This window comes from Halictus rubicundus, chromosome 13, assembly GCF_050948215.1.
Source record: "Halictus rubicundus isolate RS-2024b chromosome 13, iyHalRubi1_principal, whole genome shotgun sequence".
NCBI lineage: Eukaryota > Metazoa > Arthropoda > Insecta > Hymenoptera > Halictidae > Halictus > Halictus rubicundus.
This window is the reverse complement of record NC_135161.1, coordinates 4,351,073-4,373,674: the sequence shown is the minus strand read 5'-3', so window position 1 is coordinate 4,373,674 and position 22,602 is coordinate 4,351,073. Positions and strand designations below refer to the sequence as shown.

Below are 22,602 nucleotides of genomic sequence, written 5' to 3'. Positions count from 1 at the left end.
AGGGGCGATATCGGTGTTTAAATAGTTCTTGCGGCGGAAAAGCTGGAAAAGCGACTCGGGAGTCGCGAAAACCAGCGACCGAATGGCACGGTGGTCGTCTTTCGAGAGTTCTCTCGGTGATTCGACCGGTCGCAGCCGCAGTTCCCCGAAAACTTTTCTCATTTTCAACGCGCCATCTTGCTCGGGCTATCTCCGAGCCCGATTTCCCGCTGTAATTCGAGCCTCCGGTGTTTTCTTCTTTTTATATATCCGCGGGGAAAACGAACGAACGTGCGGAAACTTCGTATGAAAATTTTTCAAAGACGGACTACGCTTTTTCGAAGATACCGTGAGAATTTTGGGACGCCCGAGCATCCAAATTTAATGAAACAACTATGCGTGCAATTCGAACGTAAGAGCAGCTAGTATTTACAGTGATTTCTCTATATATGTCGCCAAGGCCTGGATGATAAACGTCGCGGAATTATCCCCACTACCGCGAGGTATATCCCGTGAGGGGTCACGAAGCTCGAGAGGCCTCGGACGGGTCTACCCAGGGACATATATCGGCGAGAAGATACTATTCTTTGATACAGTGAATTCCCGATATAAGTCCCTACAAGCCTCGCGTTTAAAGGTCCCTGGAACTACCCACATCACCGCGAAACTCGAGAGCCGCCGCCGCCGAGAAGTGTAACATAACATGTTCAGGTATATCGGTGTGAGACCAGAAGACCACTACTAATCCAATAACAAAATTCCTTTATTTTTCATTATTTTTTTTTATGGGACTTTCACCAACATATTCGAGGCATTTTTCTAATGAACATTATACCAAATTTGATATAATTCCGATGATATTTAATTGTGTACTGAATAGACTGTGGATGTTTATGCAATTTCCAATTTTTGTAGGCAAATTTTAAGAAAATAGAATGAAATAAAATCCTATTTTTCATGGAAACAGCCTCTGCAGATCCAAAACAAAGAAAAATCGTAGCAAATAGAATCGTACTAAATTCAACCAAAGACAATGTAGAGTTTCTGCAATTGAAAAAAAAGGAGTAGAACGTGTTTTGTCTGCAATGTTCCATTTGTAATGTTCATTTGCTATGTTCCATTACATAAATGTCACTGTTTTGAGCGACATCACAGTCTAAAAGAATATTAAATTTTTTCTTACTTGAAGAAGATTATTATATGAATTATGGAATCTTATGTAAATATTAATCTGAAAGCAATTGTAATAGATAAAATAAATATTGTTTAATACCAATGTTATCAAAATATAAAAATGTTGTTACATTTAATTACCCTATAATAATAGAACGCGAATAATTTCACAAAGTTTGGTTTAACAAAAAGCGTATACAGGGTGTTCGTTTGAAAATTTTCCAGCCGAATATCTCGAAAAGTATGAAAGATATTAAAAAAGTGTAAAACACGCGTCCAAGGATTCCGAGGGGGAAAGAGGGGGCCGTATCAGTTTTTTATTTGGGTGGCATTTTCAAGGTCATTTGAAGGTCAACTTTGTTGTTTCAAATGGAAACCTATATTTTTTATTATGGAATCTTATTGTACGTAAAAAGACCAGCAATTTTCATAGGATACTTTTTTTTATCCGCACACTAGTTTCGGAGATATTTAAAGAGAAGTAGAGCGATGCATACTTATACTGCGAGAAAGTTTGCAATTTCTTTATAACTGTAACAAATTTTCAAAATGTTCTCCGTTGTTTCCTAAATAATAATACAGAAGATTCTCAAATTCTGAACGAACATTTTTCAAGGTATCTGTTGGAATAGCTCTACATTCCTGTACAATTCTGCGACGTAAATCGTTGACGCTTTCTGGTTGTGTTTTATAAACAACAGACTTTAAGTGTCCCCACAAAAAGAAGTCGACCGGAGTTAGATCTGGTGATCTTGGTGGCCACACAATTACACCTCTTCTACCGATCCATCTTAGTGGGAATCGATTGTTTAACCACTGGCGAACTGGTAACGTGTAATGCGGGGGAGCACCATCATGTTGGAAGTACAAAAGTTCTTCATTTAACAAAAAATTGCCGTTTTCATCTCTTTGGTTTTCAAGAATTTCAGTTACAAGTGTATCAATGATGTCATCCAGTGAATTTAAATACAGATTGCCATTCAAATTCTCTTGGAAAAACAGAGGACCTGTAGTAGCATTTCCCAAAATGCCTGCCCAAACATTTATTTTTTCCGGCCATTGAGTATTACTTTCTCTAATAAGATGTGAATTTTAGTCACTCCAATAACGACAGTTATAACGATTTACAGCATCGTTTAAGAAAAAAGTGCATTCGTCACTAAAACAAATGTTCTTAATTAGATTAGGAGCGACTTTGATCATGTTCGTTAAATCCTCAGAAAACTCAATTCGCCTGTCAAAGTCACCATCGAATAACTTTTGATGCAACTGCATTTTATAAGGAAGAAACTTGTTATGTTTAAGTAATTTGTGCACAGATCCCACTGATACACCAGTTACCATTGAAATTTGTCGATTTGAACTAGCAGGATTCACAGTAGACTGTCCTATAATTTCGATTCGATCAGCTTCTTTTATGAATTTTGGCTGGTTTCTTTTTCAATTTGTCACCGATCCTGTTTCCTTAAACTTTGCAACTAATTGTCACACGTACGTATGAGAAACATGTGTATCAAGATGTCTCTCATTAAACGTAGCAGCAGTTCGACGAGCACACTCATCAGCTCCATAAATAAAAATTATTTCTACTCGTTCTTCCAAAGAATGCACCATTATATACAATTAATTGTACCACGATATAGTATCTCTTATTACGATGATTCACACTTGACTAAATAGTACAATCTTTTATTGAAAGACAGCCAACATAAACAAAAGATCAATAGAGGACGATTTTGTTTTCAAATGGTATGTGCTAGTACAACTGGAAAACATCAGCGATTTGCGTCAAAGAATTTAACACAATAATACGCTTCGTTCTACTTCTCTTTAAATATCTCCGAAACTAGTGAACTAAAAACGTAAAAAAGATATCCTACGAAAATTGCTGGTCTTTTTACGTACAATAAGATTCTACAATACAAAATATAGGTTTCTATTTGAAAAAACAAAGTTGACCTTGAAAACGCCTACGAAAGTGATAACAGTAATTAAATTTTCGGTTAAATTTTGTCATTTATATTTCTTGCTTCTATATGCAAAATGAATTACATACATATACTTTTTTAAAGATGTATTTAGTTTTATTTTAGGTTGAAATAAATGACTGAATTATGAACATTTTAGTTTGTTTTTGATTTACACGGTTTTATGTATAAAAATCTACGATTTCGATTTACACGGTTTTGTAAGGAACTTATTTTCAGTGTAAATCGGGGGACAGGTGATATGTGATATACGAATCTATAAACCTAGCATCGACTATACTATGACAAACTATGATTAGTTGACCAAACAATGTAAAAAAATTAATTTGCGACAGCTTGCAACAAATCTACCAGAAATTACACATTTACTTCAGGAATATTAATGAAGAGGAACAGATATATTAATTCTACTTAATCCAGAATTTGTTTAAAATCTGTTTGTAAAAAAGATATCCTACGAAAATTTCTGGTCTTTTTACGTACAATAAGATCCCACAATACAAAATATAGGCTTCTATTTGAAGAAACAAAGTTGACCTTCAAATCACCTTGAAAACGCCACCCAAATAAAAAATTGATACTGCCCGCCTCTTTCCCCCTCGAAATCCTTGGACACGTGCTTTACACTTTTTTAATATCTTTCATACTTTTCGCAGATATTCGGCTGGAAAGTTTCCAAATGAACACCCTGTATAAGTATTTCGCACGCTCATGCTAGAGTCGGTGTCAGGGAAATGTTTACGGCCGAATGACCGGTGAGACGTGTGTAGGATGTTCCACCCCTACCGGTCGGTAAAGTGTTAATAATAAAACAGTTCAATTTTTTATTTAAACTGCTGAGGTCACGCCAGTCGTTCATCTTTCGTTCCTATACGCTGTAGTTCTTTGCATTTGAAACTTTCATCTGTCCTTACACAAGTAAATATCATCGGAATTACATCATATTTCGTATCATTTTCACTAGAAACATGCCACGAACGTGTTGGTGAAAGTCGGCCCGTATTATGTCTACGCCCCTCGGCGACCGAAGCCACTCGAGCTTCGCGTTCGGCGGTGGGGATGGTTCTGTGACATTTATCGACTAGATGTTCGCGACATATATCGAGTAAAGACTGTATTTCGAAATCGCGAGGCGATTCCAAAGTTCGCGATGACCGATCGCGAGTGGCGGATGGAACGGGGGGTTGAAGAACCGGGTTCTTTTGTCGCAGACCGCGTCGTCGCCACAGCCGTAAAATTGAATCTCGACGAATCCGAAAGTTGGCAACTCTAACGAGGCGACATAAGCACGCCCGTTCGAGGCGGCGCGGCATCGGGACTCGGTTAATGGCGCCAATTAGCAACGGTTACCGAGGAGAGCTTCGTGGTCGATGACGCCAATTTCGCCATGGTTACCCACCCCCGCCTCGCTCCTTCTCGAGCGGCTCGCTTCGACGTAACACACACACACACACACACACACACACACACACACAGAGGCAAAAAAAGTGGAAGCGGATTTTCGCGCGGAATCGCGTCCTCTTTCCCTTTGCTTTTCCCCGTTCTTCCGTTCTCCCATTCGCCCTCCGATTTTCGAAGGGACTGTGCACGACACGACGCACAGTGGGCAATTTGGACAAAATCGGATTCAAAATCAAGGAACTTTCGATAGGAATGAGGTAGAGCGATGAAATTTTTTTATATGAAAGCTGCAACTTTGTGGAACATGGGAAAAATAGAGAGATTGTGGTACGAACGTTTTTTAACCTCGAGAAAATTCGTTAAACGCGAACAAATTCAAGAAAATTTTAGTTTTTCCAATACCACGGGCGGAAAAAAATGTTGTTTAACATACTATACATCGTTTCCCATAGATTTTTTCACGCTGATTTCAAATCTGGTCTCAAAATTTGTGTCTACGACCTCAGGATTTTGGAAAAAATAGATTTTTGTGACAAAAACTAATGAAGTCATTTTTTCGTTGAAATGATTGGATGGCAATAATCTCTCTATTTTTCCCATATTCTACAAAGTTTCAGCTTTAATTTAAAAAAAGTTTCATCGCTCTACCTCATTTCTATCGAAAGTTCTTTGATTTTGAATCCGATTTCGGCCAAATTGCCCACTGTGCGACGCACCGCTCGAAGACGCGTCTTCTCTTCGTGGCATCGCCATTATGCGCGCATTCCCATTGGCCGACCGACCTCCCTCGAGGGTGCCAACCCTCCTCTTCCCGCAAGCAGGATCCCGACACAGCTGGATATTTCTCTTTCCCTCTCTCCGGGAGCAAACTTATGAAAAGCCGAATCGTCGCGGCAGATTCCGATCCGATTCGACTCGAATCGAGAGGGAAACACGGATCTCGTTCGCCGACCGGTGGAACGGGACAGAGATTACGGGGATTAGCGAAGCAGTCCCCGCTTAATGGACGCTTTTCTTCCCGGTTAATAGGCGTGGAGCTACTCCAATGGTTTCTTTAAACCGGCGCGCCGCGAGCTTTCTTCCCTTTCCACTGTGCCGGTGAAACCGAGCGGGCGAAACAACGATTCCCGCAACGCCTTCCTTCCTCCCCCGATAACCTTAAGCCTAAGCGCTCGCTGAACGCGTAATCGTGCGTATCGTTCTTTCCGGTTCTTTCTAATAGACTCGTTGGACTACTTACTCGGTGGTTTCGAGGTACTGGAAGACCCGGTAGACGGGACGTCGATACATGAAGAGATGGTCCTCGACACGCTCCACCATCATCCTAAAACCACTTCATTCGAAATGGTGGGCTCACTGATCATCACCCACCGCTGATCACTGTTCTCATCGGCACTTTACGCGACACTGTTCCAAGATCTCGGATCGGGCAGAGTTTCAACGATTCGCGGCAGAGATTCACCGCGGTCCCATCCGATCCGATCGAACCCAATGCGGGAAACGGTGCGAAAGCTCTTCCTCCTTCTCCTTTTGTTTCCGGCGTTCTCGATATTTAAGAGCGTGCTGGCTGGCTGGCTGGCTGGCTGGCTGAAGCGCGAGGCTACGAATTCAATGGGATTTCGATGGCACTCTCTATAGCACTCGATGCACCGCTGCCGGACGGCTCTTCCTTTTCCGGTGCGTTCGCTGCATGTATCGCCGCCACCGAATCAATACATCCCGCGGAAAACACGCGCGACAGGACGCAACGGGAGGAGAACTTTATCGTCCGGCCTCTCCGCAAGCGTTGATCAACCCTCGGCAGGGACGTTTTTCATGTGTCCGCGACGACACACCTAGAAGGGGATTTTTCCTCGACCCTTTGCCTCGCGACCACCTATAAACTCGATCGCGGAGGGTCCAGGTTAAAAATCTCCCAACGAGCAACGGGATCGCTGACAGCTCGGGAGTCGGCACGATGGCGGTAGAAAAATACGGAGGACAGTCTCGTGGCTTCTTTCCACGTGTCCGTGGCGCGATACAGTAAATTCTCGTTGTATGTCAGTCCCGCTTGTTCTTTTTACTGACACGAATACGAAATCGGAGGTTCTCGCCGAGCGTCGCGTTTGAAATACACAGGCCACGCTGGGAACCTAAGAGTCATATCCGTCTACAAGTCATAAGAAACCTATGACCACTAAGCGCTAGTGACATGAAGACCGCGAAAATGTCCGTCTCCGATACAATGTTGCACGGAGAAGCGGACAGCGAAGCTCGAGAGCCGTCGTCGCCGAGGAGTGTGTCACACATTGTCGGCTATATCGGTGTGAGACCAGAAGACCACTACTAATCCAATTACAAAACTTCTTTATTTTTCGTTATTTTTTTTTAACGAAATTTTTATCAACATATTCGTAGCATTTTTCTGACTAAAATGAAACTAAATATGATACAATTCCGATGATATTTACTTGTGTAAGAAAGGCCCTTCAGATCCATGCAATTTAAGACCAAGAACTTTAAAATCGATGGCATAGTTTTTTTGAGATATTGAACTGTTAAGAGTTATGTGGGCCACCCTGTATATTAACTGATTCTAATGAGAAAAATGTAATATCTCTTTTTTAATATTCATTGTGCTTTAAAAATAAGTATAGTCAATATAGATACAGTAATTTGTGCCCCCACAGTAATTGAGTCCCTTACTCTATGTTATAACAGTACACTTCAAACCTTCAAAATCCAAAATATTATTCATTTCAACTAATTGTGCAATTGAGGGTAACGTTTTCAATACAAAATTCTGAAATTCAAAGTGAAACTAATTAATCTGAGAACTCATTATAGAACATGATATAACAGGTTTGAGTAAATGTCTTATATATACAGGATGAGTCATGAACAACGGAGCACTTGATTTTCTCTGTTGGTTTGAAAGATAAATGAAAGTTTCAAAAGTGAAATGGAATCGTTCAAAGGGGGCAATACAATGATATCAACAGATTTTGTGTTTAATGTTCTTTTTTTACGTTATTTCAAGGCCATCGGAGTTTTTTTAAATGGAATGATATATTTTTGTTAGCGCTATATAATAGCCGAGGTCAGGACGAGTCCGACGACCTGTATTATTATGACCACAAAAATTGGCTCACTTTGTGAATTTTGCAATCTTCGAACCTAACTTTTCGATTTTTCATTAATTTCCTAACTTAACCTTGCGATTTTTGCAATTTTCGACTTTAAATTTTCAATTTTTCATTAATTTCCTAACCTAAGCTTGCGAATTTTGCAATTTTACGCCCTAACTTTTCAATTTTTCATTAATTTCCTAACCTAACTTTGCGATTTTTACAACTTTCGACTCAACCTTTTCGATTTTTCATTAATTTCCTAACTTAACCTTGCGATTTTTGCAATTTTCGACTTTAACTTTTCAATTTTTCATTAATTTCCTAACCTAACTTTGCGATTTTTACAACTTTCGACTCAACCTTTTCGATTTTTCATTAATTTCCTAACTTAACCTTGCGATTTTTGCAATTTTCGACTTTAACTTTTCAATTTTTCATTAATTTCCTAACCTAAGCTTGCGAATTTTGCAATTTTACGCCCTAACTTTTCAATTTTTCATTCATTTCCTAACCTAACCTTGCAATTTTTGCAATTTTCGACTGTAACTTTTCAATTTTTGATTAATCTCCTAGCTAAACTTTGCGATTTTTGCAATTTTCGACCCAAACTTTTCGACTTTTCATTAATTTCCTAAACTAAGCTTGCGATTTTTGCAATTTTCGACTGTAACTTTTCAATTTTTGATTAATCTCCTAGCTAAACTTTGCGATTTTTGCAATTTTCGACCCAAACTTTTCGACTTTTCATTAATTTCCTAAACTAAGCTTGCGATTTTTGCAATTTTCGACTGTAACTTTTCGATTTTCCATTAATTTCCTAACCTAAGATTGCGATTTGTACAATTTTCGACTGCAACTGTTCGATATTACCACGTTTTTATTATCTCGCTTTCTTTCTTGTCTGCCTGTCAATGTTGTGGCCGCGACGGCTCTCGAGCTTCGACCACTCACCGCGGTGGTGTGAATTTTTCCACTGACTTGAAATCGTAAGGTTGGCACTGTCATACAACGAGAATATACTGTATTTGTGAGCAATGGCGCGTGCCGTGCCACCTCCCGAGCTTGCAACGATAACATTGCGAGGCAGGGGGTCGACGAACTTTCGAGCGGTTCCGTTCAAGTTTAAAACTCCGCGTTCGGATAGGGCTCGCCGGTGCGCCGCGCCGATATCGCGAAGCGTGGCGGGAATTCCCTGTCCCTTATCGCGCGGTTCCTCTCCGTCTTCTCGCGCGGTTCGCAATTGGCGTTGCACGGTGAACCACAGCGCAGCGCAGCGATAGCATTAGCGATAACGATCTCGCGTGCAGTTGTCTCTCTATCTACGCGCCGCTGAACGCGGACCTAACCTACCCCAAACGAAGGGCGCGCAGGGGGCACCGCCTAAGCCGGCTGCCATGCCGGTTGCAGGTTGCAGGCTGCAGTCCCTGCAGCACGGCGGACCGGCCTGCGAGCCGGTGCGCCGCAGTGCAACGCGACCCGCCCCCTTTCATCCTCGTTTCGTGGCCCGTCCACCATCCCCGTTCGCATGGCCGCGTCAACCCCCGGTCTGCCCACGTAAATTCCCTCGGGTGGAACGTAAACACGAAGCATTTCCGGCCCGGCGTTGATCGCCGGCACCGGTCAATGACCTGGAGATACCGTCTCGACGCATCCGTCCCGGAACAATACACCTCGCGGTGCCTGTATCCGTTTATAGCGAACAAAGGCCTAGCGACGGGTCAACCTCTTTCGGAGGGTTAAAAAAACCTGCGCGGGGACCTAATTGGCTAGCGGAACTGATTTAATAATGGAGGCATCGTTAGAAATCTCGTATTTTCGGGGGAAATGCGACTCTAGATAATTTCACAATTTCAAATTTACGCTACACAGATCCGACACAATCGTGTCGTGCGTCGCCGGTACGAGATTCGTGGAGACTGCGTGACTCCCGGTAAGGTATGCAGCCTATTTCAAGATGGACACCACCCGCGTCTGTCCGCAGTCTCCGCAGAGCCGACCACCGCAGCGTTGCTCCCGTCTGCTCATCGCGTCGCCCGAGGTAATTAACCTCCGCGAACCTCCCGTGACCCGTATCAAGGAGAAACGACACGAGAGCTCGGGGAAACAGGGAGGAAATCCTGAACACGCAGCGGCCGAATTCTGGATCGTTCGATCGACGCTACCGATCGCAATGCATACCGAAATCTATGCTCCGCTCGAAAGCAGAATCAGGAATTAGAGCGGTAGGAGAACTTCTTGCCTCAGACGATAAGAAAACGTTGCGGTAATTTTTCAAGGGTGCCTCGACTGCGCTCGAGTGGCTTAGCACCGAGGGCCATGAGCCGCCGAAGTTTCGAGACTATGGTTTCGAGGGGATGGAACACCGGGGTGCGTGCTATCAATTGCACGGTCCGATAGAAACGTCGGGATATCGCGGATTCTTCCTTTTTTATTGTAATCGTCGACAGGGTAGATGGCCATCGGCCGACGCGACCGAATCTAACGCGTTTACCGCCGTCCGACGCGGAGCGCGGGTCGCGGCGCGACACCTAAACTGTTACCTTTGCCGCTATCCTAACTCGAGAGACAGAGAGAGAGAGAGAGAGAGAGAGAGAGAGAGCTCGTTGAACCATTTTCCGTTCCGTGCGCGTCGAGAGAGCTTTGACAGAGTACACCGAGCACGGGACAAGATCAGCACGCCTCGAGGACTCTTGCGACGGAAGCGCGAGAAGCTGAAGAGGAACGTGGAAGAGGAGCGAGCCACGCGGCCGATTTTCCGAAACGCGGCCCGAGAGGAGTCGCGGTGTCGCGGTGTCGGCGACCGAATCAAGGTCGTGCAACCTTGACACGGCGCTTCGAAATCTTCCTTCCTCCACTCCTCGTGGCCCGCCCACGGGCGCTCCGGTACTTCACCTTCGCAGCGATTCGGCGGGTTAACGCTAGTACGGGGCGTCGAACTCCTCTCGCTGCTCGGGAAGCTCTCCGGACTTTCCGGGAAGAGAAACCGGTGCGCGAACGTCACAGGGATTGTTCACCCTTTGTCCCCAACCTCCGCGCGCACGCCGAACACCCGCGAGCACATTCGAGCACCGGAAATCGCGTTGAAGTGAAGCCTCGCCGGCTGGAACACGACACCGTCGGAAGCACACGAGGATCACAGCGCGAGCACAGTTTTAGGGTCGAAGCGCGGAAACGCGGCTTCCCGTGACCTTGCCGGTCAGACACGGGCGAGACGAACGAACCGGCGACCGTGAACCGCGAACGAGAGTCGCCGGGGTCGGCGAACACGATCAGAGTGCCGGCCGGGAAATCGAAAACGATGCGCCTAGCAACAGCGTGTCGCGAGAACGACGCGCCGCTCGTCTCCTCGGGGTTGCGTCAGGTATACGTTTTGCCGGTTCAAGGGGAGCAGGCGCTTTGCTGGGTGCGGCAGGCTGCGCCGCGACGCCCGGCGTCCCTTCCCCCGCCACGGTATACTACTCTCTCCCGCCGAGCCCTGTCTCTCCTTCTATTCCTCTCTCTCTCTCTCTCTCTCTCTCTCTCTGGCTTCTGTCCCTTTCGCTCTTTCTCACCCCTGTCGTGTCTGTCTATCGCCCTATCCTTCCCCTTCTTCCCCGTCTGCCGGCGTCCACCCTCGTTTCCGAGGCCGACTCTACCCTCCTGACACGGCGGAGCAACCCCCGCGAGCAAGCACACGAGCGCCCCATGCGAACACGAACGTCCCTGTTTCTCTGTCCCTGTCCCTGTTCCTGTTCCTGTCCCTATCCACTGTCCCTATAGTATGTTCGTATTCGTGTCCGTGCCTCGCGAGCGCCGCCGTCAACCGAGTAACCATCGTCCACGAACCTCGGCAGTATTTCATAGCGTTGCGCGAAAATATTTGCCAGCTACCCCAGAAACCATGGAAATCGTCCCACCGGAGCTCGCTATATTTTTCACGGGGGAAAACCGAAGCGAATCGAAAGCTTCTTCCAGAATGAAAACCGATTGCCTTTCTAACCCTTTTTGCCAGGATGAACTCGAGAACCCGTTCGCGTTTCGAATTAATTCGTTCGAACGTTTCGGAAAAATGTAACCCACGCTACATGTTTATTTGACGATGTATGAAAATTTCCTTTGGCAGAACTGGATATTAGCACGTAACAATTTTTTTATGCATAGAAATTGTTTTTTTTTCCTCAATTTATTAATTTTATTGTTAAATTTAATTTTTTGTGACTAAATACCATTACATATGCATTAGTAAGCAAATTTAGATTTTTGTAAAAAAAAATTGGCCATGGAGGCACTCTCTAAAGTGCCAAAAATTCGAGAAATATTATATTAACTGTAAATGAGTGTGCAATAATAATTCTGTGTAATGGAAAGTGCTTACCAAGGAATATGCATTCTTTATACATGTAATAAAGTAGATTTATTTTTTGTACAAATTTTCAACGGTGGTTTTATTTGTTAATTGCATATAAAACTTCAAATTAACATAAAACAAAAACGGCACAATATGTCCTAAGATATATGCATATTCGGATACATTAGTTATTATAGTTTAAGAATTTCATAGTTTTGTCTGCCACTTTTTGCGACTCTCAATTTTATAAACTTTTTAAGAAGTGGCCAGACCTTTCCTTCAGGATCTATCGTGGAAAATTTGTTATTTTCTTTTCAAATGTATTAGTTATATTGTTAAATTTCATTTTCTATGAATAATTAACAATAAGTATACACTTGTAAACAAATTTGGTTGTAAAAATTTTGCCATTTGTTCGCCACAGTTACAGTGGGCAATTTACTGGAAAAGTTCAATATGCGTGTATATTACGATATGAAATCCATTTCTTTTGCAAAACATGCGTATTAGGATGGAAATTGTTAATAATAATCATATAATAATCATTTTTATGCATAATACAATTTTGCAATAATTATATATCAATAATTTTTATGTATTTTTAATTTGTTTTTAAAATATGTTTTATAACTATTGAAAAAGTAATAAGAATGTAAAGATAGATCGAGATGTGCAAGATCACGAGAGTCAATGATTTTGGGTCGCAATCAAAGTACTGAGAATGACTCAGATAGCGAATAGCGTTCTGTTAAGTTTATTCATTTTATTCACTAGTATTATAATTTGTTTAAGTTTATTATTGTTAATTTAACATATGGTTCGTTTATTATTAATTTTGTTCTAAACTTGTTAGTTTTTAAACATAAATTTGTTAATTTTTAATAATATGATACATTTTTTTTTCTAAAAATTTTTTTTTTTTTGTTAAAATTATTAACTATATTCGTAAATATAATTGTCTGTAAAAAATGTCCTCTATATATACATTAATAACCAAACTACGAGAAGTGCCGAATACAGGCCGTTTGTCCGCACTGTGCGGTGGTACGAATGGCCATTTTAGGTGGAAAAAAGTCATATCGAAAAACAGATATAACATTCATATATTCTTCTTTCGGAATGTTTACCGAGCATAATTATATCCGTAATAATTCATTTAATATCGAAATCAATACGTGACAACTCCGAACCGTGATACGGCGAAATCGTACGTTTATATTTTTGTTCTAAAGAAAATTATGTCAGAGCAATAAATATGAATCTTTAATCTTCCATGCACGATATTCTATATTAACATAAGTAAATATTTACATTAACGTTCACAAAGTTCGTTAATAAAGTCCTCTGCAATAAATTTTAGAGATTTTTTAAGTACCAGCTTTCTATGCCGGTTAGTTGACTTTAATAGAGCAGAACTGGAAAGTCGCAAAAGATCCCATTTTGAAATTTTTATCGCATCAAGTTCAAACTATATAGAAGGGATTCTGACAAAAATCAGATGCAAATATCTGCTAACCTGCCTGTCACAATTTTTTTTAATCTTTGTAACACCGTACGGTAGACCGAATTTGCATTCTACGAAAGCAGGTGGAAATGGTTCCACAAATTATGGTAACACGGCTAGACGTTTCTTCAAAAACTTTACAAAAACCTCGAAAACAACAGGCATTAATAAGGAACCTCTCGAACGATTTTTTTATATCTTATCTGCTCTTTCCTCAGGTCACAACATTAATTTTCTAAGTTTCGAGAAATTTGTTCGGGAAGTAAAAGATTTATATTCTATATCCTTGGTTTTATATGCCCGTTGCGGTGGATAAATTATTATTTCATAGTGTGGAAATAAGTAAATCATGCCTATTGCCAATTTGCATGATGTCTGAAGAGGCTCAAGAAGCTCGCAACAAAGACATAAGAAGGTTTAGGATTGGCCACGCAAGGGAGAATTCGCGGGTATCTACAAACCACGACTTAATATCGATGCTGTTAATTACTTCTGATCCCATCATAAATTATTATAGGGTGTTACCGCAAAAAAATACAAATTCGCTACCGAAACGTGTATTAGATCTACTTTTAACAAGAACTTCGTTCTAATCCCATAAGTAACTTTGTTGATAGCGACAGCGATATTAGCGAAGAATTATTTTTATATTGTTATATTTAGATATTACATATTGTTATACTTATTTAATATTATATTTTTTATTTATTTTTATATTTGTTTCTATAATTTATATAATATTTTTCAATATAAGTATTACTTTTAAAGGTTCTACATATGTTGAATCTCATTTCATGACCTAACACAAAACTTCAATCGGTTTGAAGATGCGTATAGCGATCTATGAGCGATCCAGTGTCCTACTTTTATAAAGTTTTCGTACTCAAGGTTATGTGAAGGTCATAAGATTCGAAGGTCGTCGGATTCGTCTTGAACTCGACTATCAAATGGCGCTAACAAAAATATATCATTCCGTTTAAAAAAAAACCGATGGCCTTGAAATGACGTAAAAAAAGAACATTAAACACAAAATCTGTTGATATCATTGTATTGCCCCCTTTGAACGGTTTCATTTCACTTTTGAAACTTTCGTTTATCTTTCAAACCAACAGAGAAAATCAAGTGCTCCGTTGTTCATGACTCATCCTGTATATATAAGACATTTACTCAAACCTGTTATATCATGTTCTATAATAAGTTCTCAGATTAATTAGTTTCACTTTGAATTTCAGAATTTTGTATTGAAAACGTTACCCTCAATTACACAATTAGGTTTGGAGTGTATTGTTATAACATAGAGTAAGGGACCGAATTACTATGGGGGCACCAATTACTGTGTCTATATTAACTATACTTATTTTTAAAACACAATGAATATTAAAAAAGAGATATTCCTTCTTTTTTTTCATTAGAATCAGTTAATATGTATTCTGTATATCTCTTTTTTAATATTCATGATGCTTTAATAATACGTATAATTAATATAGACACAGTAATTGATACTCTCACAATAATTTTCTATTTCACAATTATTGAAATTATAAAAGCGTTTTCATAGGAAATTACTGAATTGACTTCTTCATTTAAGCACATATTATAATGGAAATCGTACAAAGTTTAAGTGAATTCAATCTTCTCCATTCTATAAGACGTTTCACTATTATATGTTTTGTGCTTGGTAGGTTTAGTGTTAAAGGCGGTGTTCGCCCTCCGCGCAAAAAGCGTCGCTTTTTCGCCGGGGGTTGCACTTCCTGACACAAACTTTGCCGGGAGACTGACTGCTCTATTTATGCGCTTCCGCGAGCATGCTCGAATGTGGGGCGGCGTTTCCGCGATTCGCGCCAACTTCCACGTTAGGGTTGTATTTCACGCGCAGAAAGGATGAAATGAAAAGCCGCACGAGCGCGAACTTTTCCGCGTATAATTCCAGCTTCCTCATCATTTTCAAACTGTTTCACTCGAGGATCGTCTCTACCGGTTTCGTCCCGCAACGACCGAATCGACGATCGCACGGTGCGATCGATCACGAATACAGTCTGTTCCCGATATACAGGGTGAGGCACTAACTATTGCCACCTACAATAACTCCGAAAGTACGATAGTAGCAGAAAAGTTTTCAAAACAAAAGAGGCATGGGACAACAAGGGTTGTAAGATGGCGTTAATATTTTTTTTCCTAGGTGGAGCCGCTTCAGAGACGTGAAGGTCACCGTTGTTTTCTCAAAGAGAATTCTATGTTCTGGCACCTGTTTTCTGATAGCGGCTATTGAGACGAATCCAACGAGGTGCAACATTAAGGTCTTTGAAGGTCAGTGAAGGTCATTCGACAAAAAAATTTATCAGGTTTTAATTAATCGGGTTTGGCTACTAATCTTACTATTCTTATGCTTATGTCCTGCGATATCGCCCAGAAGTGTTTATTTGTCTTTGTCAGGTTTAGTAAATACGCTGTACATTTGTACTATAAATTGTTACAGCATGTGATTCGATAAGTGCCGAAGTGATAAGAAATACTAATCAATCCGTGATAAGAAGATTGCAGCATAGATTTTGATACGAATGGCAATCACTTTGAACGCCTTCTGTAAATGCAAGTTTATTTCGCATCTTTTGTCATAAATGACCTTTGCTGACCTCCAAAGACCTTAATGTCGCACCTCGTTGGATTCGTCTGAATATCCACTATCAGAAAACAGATGCCAAAACATAGTATTCTATTTAAAAAAAAAAACCAAGTTGACCTTCACATCTCTGAAACGACTTCACCTAAGAAAAAAAGATTAGGGCCATGTTACAGTCGTTGTTGTCCCATGCATCCTTTGTTTCGAAAACTTTTCTGCTACTATCATACTTTCGGAATTATTGTAGGTGGCAATAGTTAGTGCCTCACCCTGTATGTCGCAAATACCTGGCTGATAAAAGTCGTAGGACTATTCCCACTACCGCGGGATAACCCTGTGAGGAGCCACGAAGCTCGAAAGTCCTTGAACGCCGTAAACATAATACGGACCGGGTACGACGTTCAACGTGGATCAAAGAATAGTATCTCCTGGGCGATATATGTCGCTGGCTAGACCCGTGTTTCTGAGATATATCGAGAAAACACTGTACAGTGATTTCTCTATATAGGGTGGTCCACGCAATTGTTTCAGGCCATAACTCCGTTATTCATGCATTTACGAAAAAATATCAAAAGAGAAAGATAAATGGTTCGAAGAACGCTACAATCGTAGGCCCTCATATTTTTTGTTCCACTAATCGATTCCTCTGTTCATTCTACGTAAAAAATTATTAGTTCTCGAGACATTTTCTTATAATGTTGTCATAATAGAGACAAGTTTTGAAAATATCTCGAGAACTAATAATTTTTTTGCCATGGTGCCCGAATAATCTTTTACGTAAAATGAACAGAGGAACCGATTAGTGCAACAAAAAATATGCATTTCTATTTAAGGGAATGATGCAATTGTTAATTGCACATGCACAATTGCACCTAAAGAAATGTACGGGTCTACGAATGTAGCGCTCTTCGAACCATTTATCGTTCTCTTTTGATATTTTTCGTAAATGCATTTGCATTTACATTGAAACAACTGCGTGGACCACTCTGTATATGTCGCTGAGGCCTCGATGATAAATGTCGCGGAATTATCCCCACTACCCCGCGGAGGGCCACGAATCTCGAGAGGCCTCGGACTCCGAGGAGTGTAAACATAACGCGGCTCGGACATGTCTCCTGGACGATACACGACGCTGCCAAGACCCGAATTGTTGACATACAGGGTGGCCCACATAACACTGAACAGCTCAATATCTCGAAAACTATGCCATCGATTTTAAAGTTCTTAGCCTTAAATTGCATGGAACTGAAGGGCCTTTCTGACTACATAAACGTGAAGTGGCCTCCCTTCCCCTTTAACGGGGGAGGGGAGGTACCTTTGTAATTTTAAATGGAACCCCCTATAAAATGTTACATATTTAGATTCTATCGGAAAAAACAAGTCAATTTTGTCTGAAACATTTTTTTGTCAGATACTTCCATGATGATATATAACAGTTTGAAGTTTCGAGTTGTAGGTACTTGAAGCGCTCGGAAATAGCGTTATACGCGCTTGAGTCCTTTGCTTATTCGTGAAGAAATAAAATGTACTTTAAATTAAATGTTCAAAATGTCCACCACGGGCTTGTAAACATTTATTTACTCGAGACATCAAAGTTGTTCTAACATTTTTTAACATTTCGGGAGTCACTGAAGCGCAATCGTCACGTATTCTTTGTTTCATATCCTCTTTTGTCGTCGGTGGTTCAAACATAACTTTGTCCTTTACATATCCCCATAAGAAAAAATCTAATGGTGTTAGATCGGGAGATCGTGGAGGCCATTGACGAGGTCCCCCACGACCTATCCATTTGTTCCCAAATTTTTCGTTCAAAAATTGCCTGGTGATGATTGCAAAATGTGGAGGAGTGCCGTCTTGTTGGAACCACATTTTTCTTCTAACGTGCAGTGGCACATCTTCCAAAAGCGCAGGCAAATGATTTTTTAAGAAATCACAATAACTTGCAGATGTTACAGTTTCTTGAAAAAAATAAGGTCCAATCACAAAATCTCCTATTAGGCCACACCAAACATTTAAAGACCATCGATGTTGAAAGGGAACACATCGCATCCAATTTGGGTTTTCCACGGCCCAATAATGCAGATTATGTCTATTTACATGCCCTGAATTCATAAAAGTGGCCTCATCGGAAAAAAGTATTTTGCACAAAAAGTCGTTTTCCACAACACACTGCAGCCACTCACAAAATCTTACGCGGTGATCGTAATCTGCTATCGAAAGCTCTTGTGATAAAACCATGTGATATGGATGATACTTTTGCCGTTTCAAAATTCGTTGAATTGATGAACGACTAATATGTGATGTTTGTGCAAGTGTACGTTGACTAATATGAGGATTTAATGTAATTACAGCAAGAATACTGGCACTATTATTTTCATTAGTGACAGCTTTACTAAGCCGCTTTTCTAAATTATGAAATGTTTCTAAATTATGAAGCGCGTATAATTCCATAACGCTATTTCCGAGCCCTTGAAGTACCTACAACTCGTAACTTCAAACTGTTATATCTCATCATGGAAGTATCTGACAAAAAAATGTTTCAGACAAAATTGACTTGTCTTTTCCGGTAGAATCTAAATATGTAACATTTTATAGGGGGTTCCATTTAAAATTACAAAGGTACCTCCCCTCCCCCGTTAAAGGGGAAGGGAGGCCACTTCACGTTTATGTAGTCAGAAAGGCCCTTCAGTTCCATGCAATTTGAGACTAAGAACTTTAAAATCGATGGCATAGTTTTCGAGATATTGAGCTGTTCAGAGTTATGTGGGCCACACTGTATATCGAGAAAACTATTCACTAGTCGGCTATTTCGCGACCGTTCACCGATGCTCGGGATTCGCGAATTTCGTTCTTGCTTGGGAGCGTCTCTGCGGCTGCGGAGGAGTCGTCCGAGCGTAATTCGAGCGCCGGCAAAATATCCCAGTAGCCAAGAAACTTCAAACGACAGAGGCTGGGCAGCCTCGGCGCTCGATGCGGTGGTCGTAAGTTCATTCGCAGCCGAGACCAGCGAATGGCGAATCTCGGGCCATTTGCAAAATTAGTTTCCCAGTTGGCCAAACTATCGGAATCGATTCTCACCGGGTCCGGACGACTTTCGACGCGTTTCCGGTTGAACGTTGCGACCAGGCGACTCGTTGCACCTACTCGCAGACTCCTTTCGATTCGTCCGCGTTTTGGACGAACTCAAAGTGGAACTCCATATTTTTGTAACGGATCGGACAGCCGCGACCTACAATACACTGCACGAAAATTCTATAAAGCCACCTACATTTTGGTGTATTTTTAAAAAATATAGAGTAATTTGTTACTTTTCAAATATCTATAACATTGTATACTGACTACTGAGTAGAGATATACAGGGTGCGGCGCAAATTCGGACAGAAAAATGTTTCTTACCAAAGTTAATCAGTATTTAACCGACAAGAAATTGCAATTTTTAAAATAAAAAAAAAATCGATTTCCAACAAGAAATCAAGGTCGCTGTCATATCTTTTAATGGAACAGGGTATTTTTAACTTCATAATATTGTAGGCGACGTCGCAACGAATTCAACGACCTGCTATACAATGACTTTCAGATGACCTTGAAAGATAATATCGCCGTGAATCAATTGCCAGAATATTTCGAAGATACGTAATAGCAACGCCTCGCATTTAGAGGTAAACAAATGAACGTAAACTCTTTCTCGTATACTCTTCAGCAACTTTTGAATGTTCTGTATACGATAAAGCCAACATCCACACAAAATGAAAGAAATTTTTCTACGGCTACAGATTTTGCTACAAAAAACAAAAGAAGTAGATTGTCTGATTCTACATTAGACGCATTATGCTTCTTAAGAAGTCATTTCAATAGAAAAGCGTAATGTTTCACTTTATAAAAGTTTGGTTTTAAATAAATAAATTTATCGGTTATATTTAGCGTCTATTTTTTCCTTGTTTTTAAAGTTATGTACATACTGAACAGGAATAAACACTGAGTTAAAGTTTTTTGCCCTTTCGATAAATATTATTAATGATATTCCAAATATTATAACTTTCCCAATATTTGTTTATTTTGTTAAAAATTCTCGAGAATTCTCGAGAATTTTCGAGAAATATAGTCTTATTTCTCATTTCTCGAGAAATGAAAAATGTTGAGAAATCAGGAACACTATTTCGTCTAGTTCCGGTAGGAGTCGATTCGTCCGACTAATTTTCACGATCAACGGGACAACAAAGAGGCTGGTCTATCAAAGTAGAGGGGACTTCGGGTTCTCGGCTCTCGGCTCACCCCTGACTTCGTTCAACGACCCTCGAGTGCTGCAACCCTCTATACTCTGTACACTATATTCCATACACAAACCCTGACGGGTCGCTGTGCCGTGCTTCCTGTAAGCACGGACGGAATATTCCCGTAGCTGCACCGCGGTTGCCAACGGCTAGCGACCATCCCTATCCCTATCCCTATCCCTATCCCTATCCCTACATCCATGCGCCTACCCCTATCCGCAACCCCTCGAAAATTTCCGGGTGCCCGGGTCCCGACAACGTATCGGGATCCGCCAACTACTCGATACCAATCGATCTGATCGGAAATCGTTAAGGACTTCTGCATGCGGTGACCCGACCATCCGCTGGAGACCGGTTAGTTAGCGAAACATCGACCGGCATTCGAGCACATTATCCCCGGATACGAACGCGCCCGAAATAAATTCGATTGTTCGCGCACGAATTCGGCACTCCGTGTCGAGACGTTGTTATCGCGGATGAACGCGTCGTCGCGCGTCGATCGATTCCGAGGGAAACACGAACGAGATCGGACGTCGATCCTCAATCCCGTTTAATCTCTCGTTCCAGCCTGCAGTCCGTTCTTATCCACCGGACGAACTTCCGCGGTTCAATTATATTATCGGAGAATGCTCGCGGTTGGCCCCTCTTTCTCGAAGATAGCGCGCGTTTAAGGGCCCGGGACAGTCACGTGACTTTTTCAGAGTCAGCAGGTCAGTAACTGCTGTATAATTTCCATTCACAGCCTTCAGACAGACTTAAGGGGGCCGGCATGGTTTGAAATCCATATACGTATGCAAGGGTCAAAATCTAGACAAAATGTCGCTTCAATATTGCAATGAGCAGTTTAAAAGTGGTCACCTGTGTTTCCTAAAAGTCCAATCTACGTCTGTCCAGAGCCCAAATTGCGAATTTCTACCCCATCGTGGAGTAATTTGTAATATTCGGGAGAAAACTCGCTCTCTGAAGCAAGTATGACGTCACAAGATGGCTGCCGCAGAGAGATTCTCTTAATTCCGAGAGATTTAGTGTTCGTTAAAGAGGAAACACGTATTCTTTTACAGTTTTCGGTAGAGCAGCCTGTGTTCAAAATATTCTAAACAGTATAATTTTTTAACATCCCTGTAATAAAATGGCGGCGTCCGTACCTTCCGAGGATCATATTCGTCACTGCATATTTTTTCATTTTCATGCGGGATTTAATGCAACGGTAACAACAAAGAAAATTTGCAATGTTTATAGAGATTTATTGAAGGTCAACAAGTGTCCACGTTGGTTCAGAAAATTTGCAGCTGGTGATTATGATCTCTCTCATAGGCCTCGAAGTGGACGACCAGTTGAATTTGATAATGACACACTAAAATCTCTAGTGGAAGCTGATCCAAAATTAAGTATACAAGAATTATCGAGAAGCCTTGGGTCCACATGATCAACTATAAAAACGCACCTACACGAAATGGGAAAGGAATATGGGTACCGCATCAATTATTTGACACTTCATTGCTATCCAGATTTCGTAGAGATCCATTTCTTAGCAGAATCGTTACCTGAGATGAAAAATGGATTCTTTATGATAACATAAAGCGTTCCAAGCAATGGCTTTCCGCAAATCAAACCGCAATATCAACCCCTAAACCTAGCTCATCACTTAGAAAGGTGTTACTGTGCATTTGGTGGGACTGTCGTGGCATAATTCACTTTGGGTTGTTGAAACCTGGAGAAACAGTTACTGCTCAGTTGTATTGTCAGCAATTACAACCGCTGTATTCAGAACTATTGAAAAATAGGGCAGCTTTAGTCCACCGAAAAGGTGTAATACTGCAAATTGACAATGCCCGGCCCCACACAGCAAAACTCACTCAGGAAAAAATCAAAGAATTGCAGTGGGAAGTTTTACGGCACCCCCCGTTCTCACCGGATATTGCTCCCTCTGACTATCATCTTTTCAGATCTCTGGAGCATTTTTTAAGAAATAAAACATTCACTTCTGTAGAAGATGTAAGGAGGCACATTGAGTCATATTTTGCTTGACGAACCCTGGATTTCTATAATAGGGGGATTGAAAATTTGCAGGGAAGATGGCAAACTCTCCTTGATAATAATGGAAATTATATAATAAACTAAAAAATAAAAACTTGAATTTACTACAAAGTTTGTTTTAGATTTCAAAATAATTGATTACGTATGGGCCCCCCTAATATTTTCTAGCGCGCGCTACTCTCGGTTTCATAC

The 22,602-nt window shown here is 41.2% G+C and overlaps 1 protein-coding gene across 5 annotated transcripts in view; it reads right to left on the bottom strand.

Annotated features, from left to right (window-relative positions):
• The window catches only part of Fak (protein tyrosine kinase 2 Fak), a 95,728-nt gene that overhangs the window by 32,056 nt on the left and 41,070 nt on the right, over positions 1 to 22,602 (bottom strand). For 3 of the 5 annotated variants that reach the window (XM_076799674.1, XM_076799671.1, XM_076799675.1), the window contains exon 2: positions 5,782 to 6,141. The exons of 1 other annotated variant lie outside the window; for it this stretch is intronic. In XM_076799674.1, coding sequence (XP_076655789.1) covers positions 5,782 to 5,864 — 83 coding nt within the window. In that variant the 5' untranslated portion in view covers positions 5,865 to 6,141. Of the gene's footprint in view, positions 1 to 5,781; positions 6,418 to 22,602 lie in introns of all 5 variants that reach the window. One more of the 5 variants, XM_076799673.1, reaches the window with a different exon arrangement.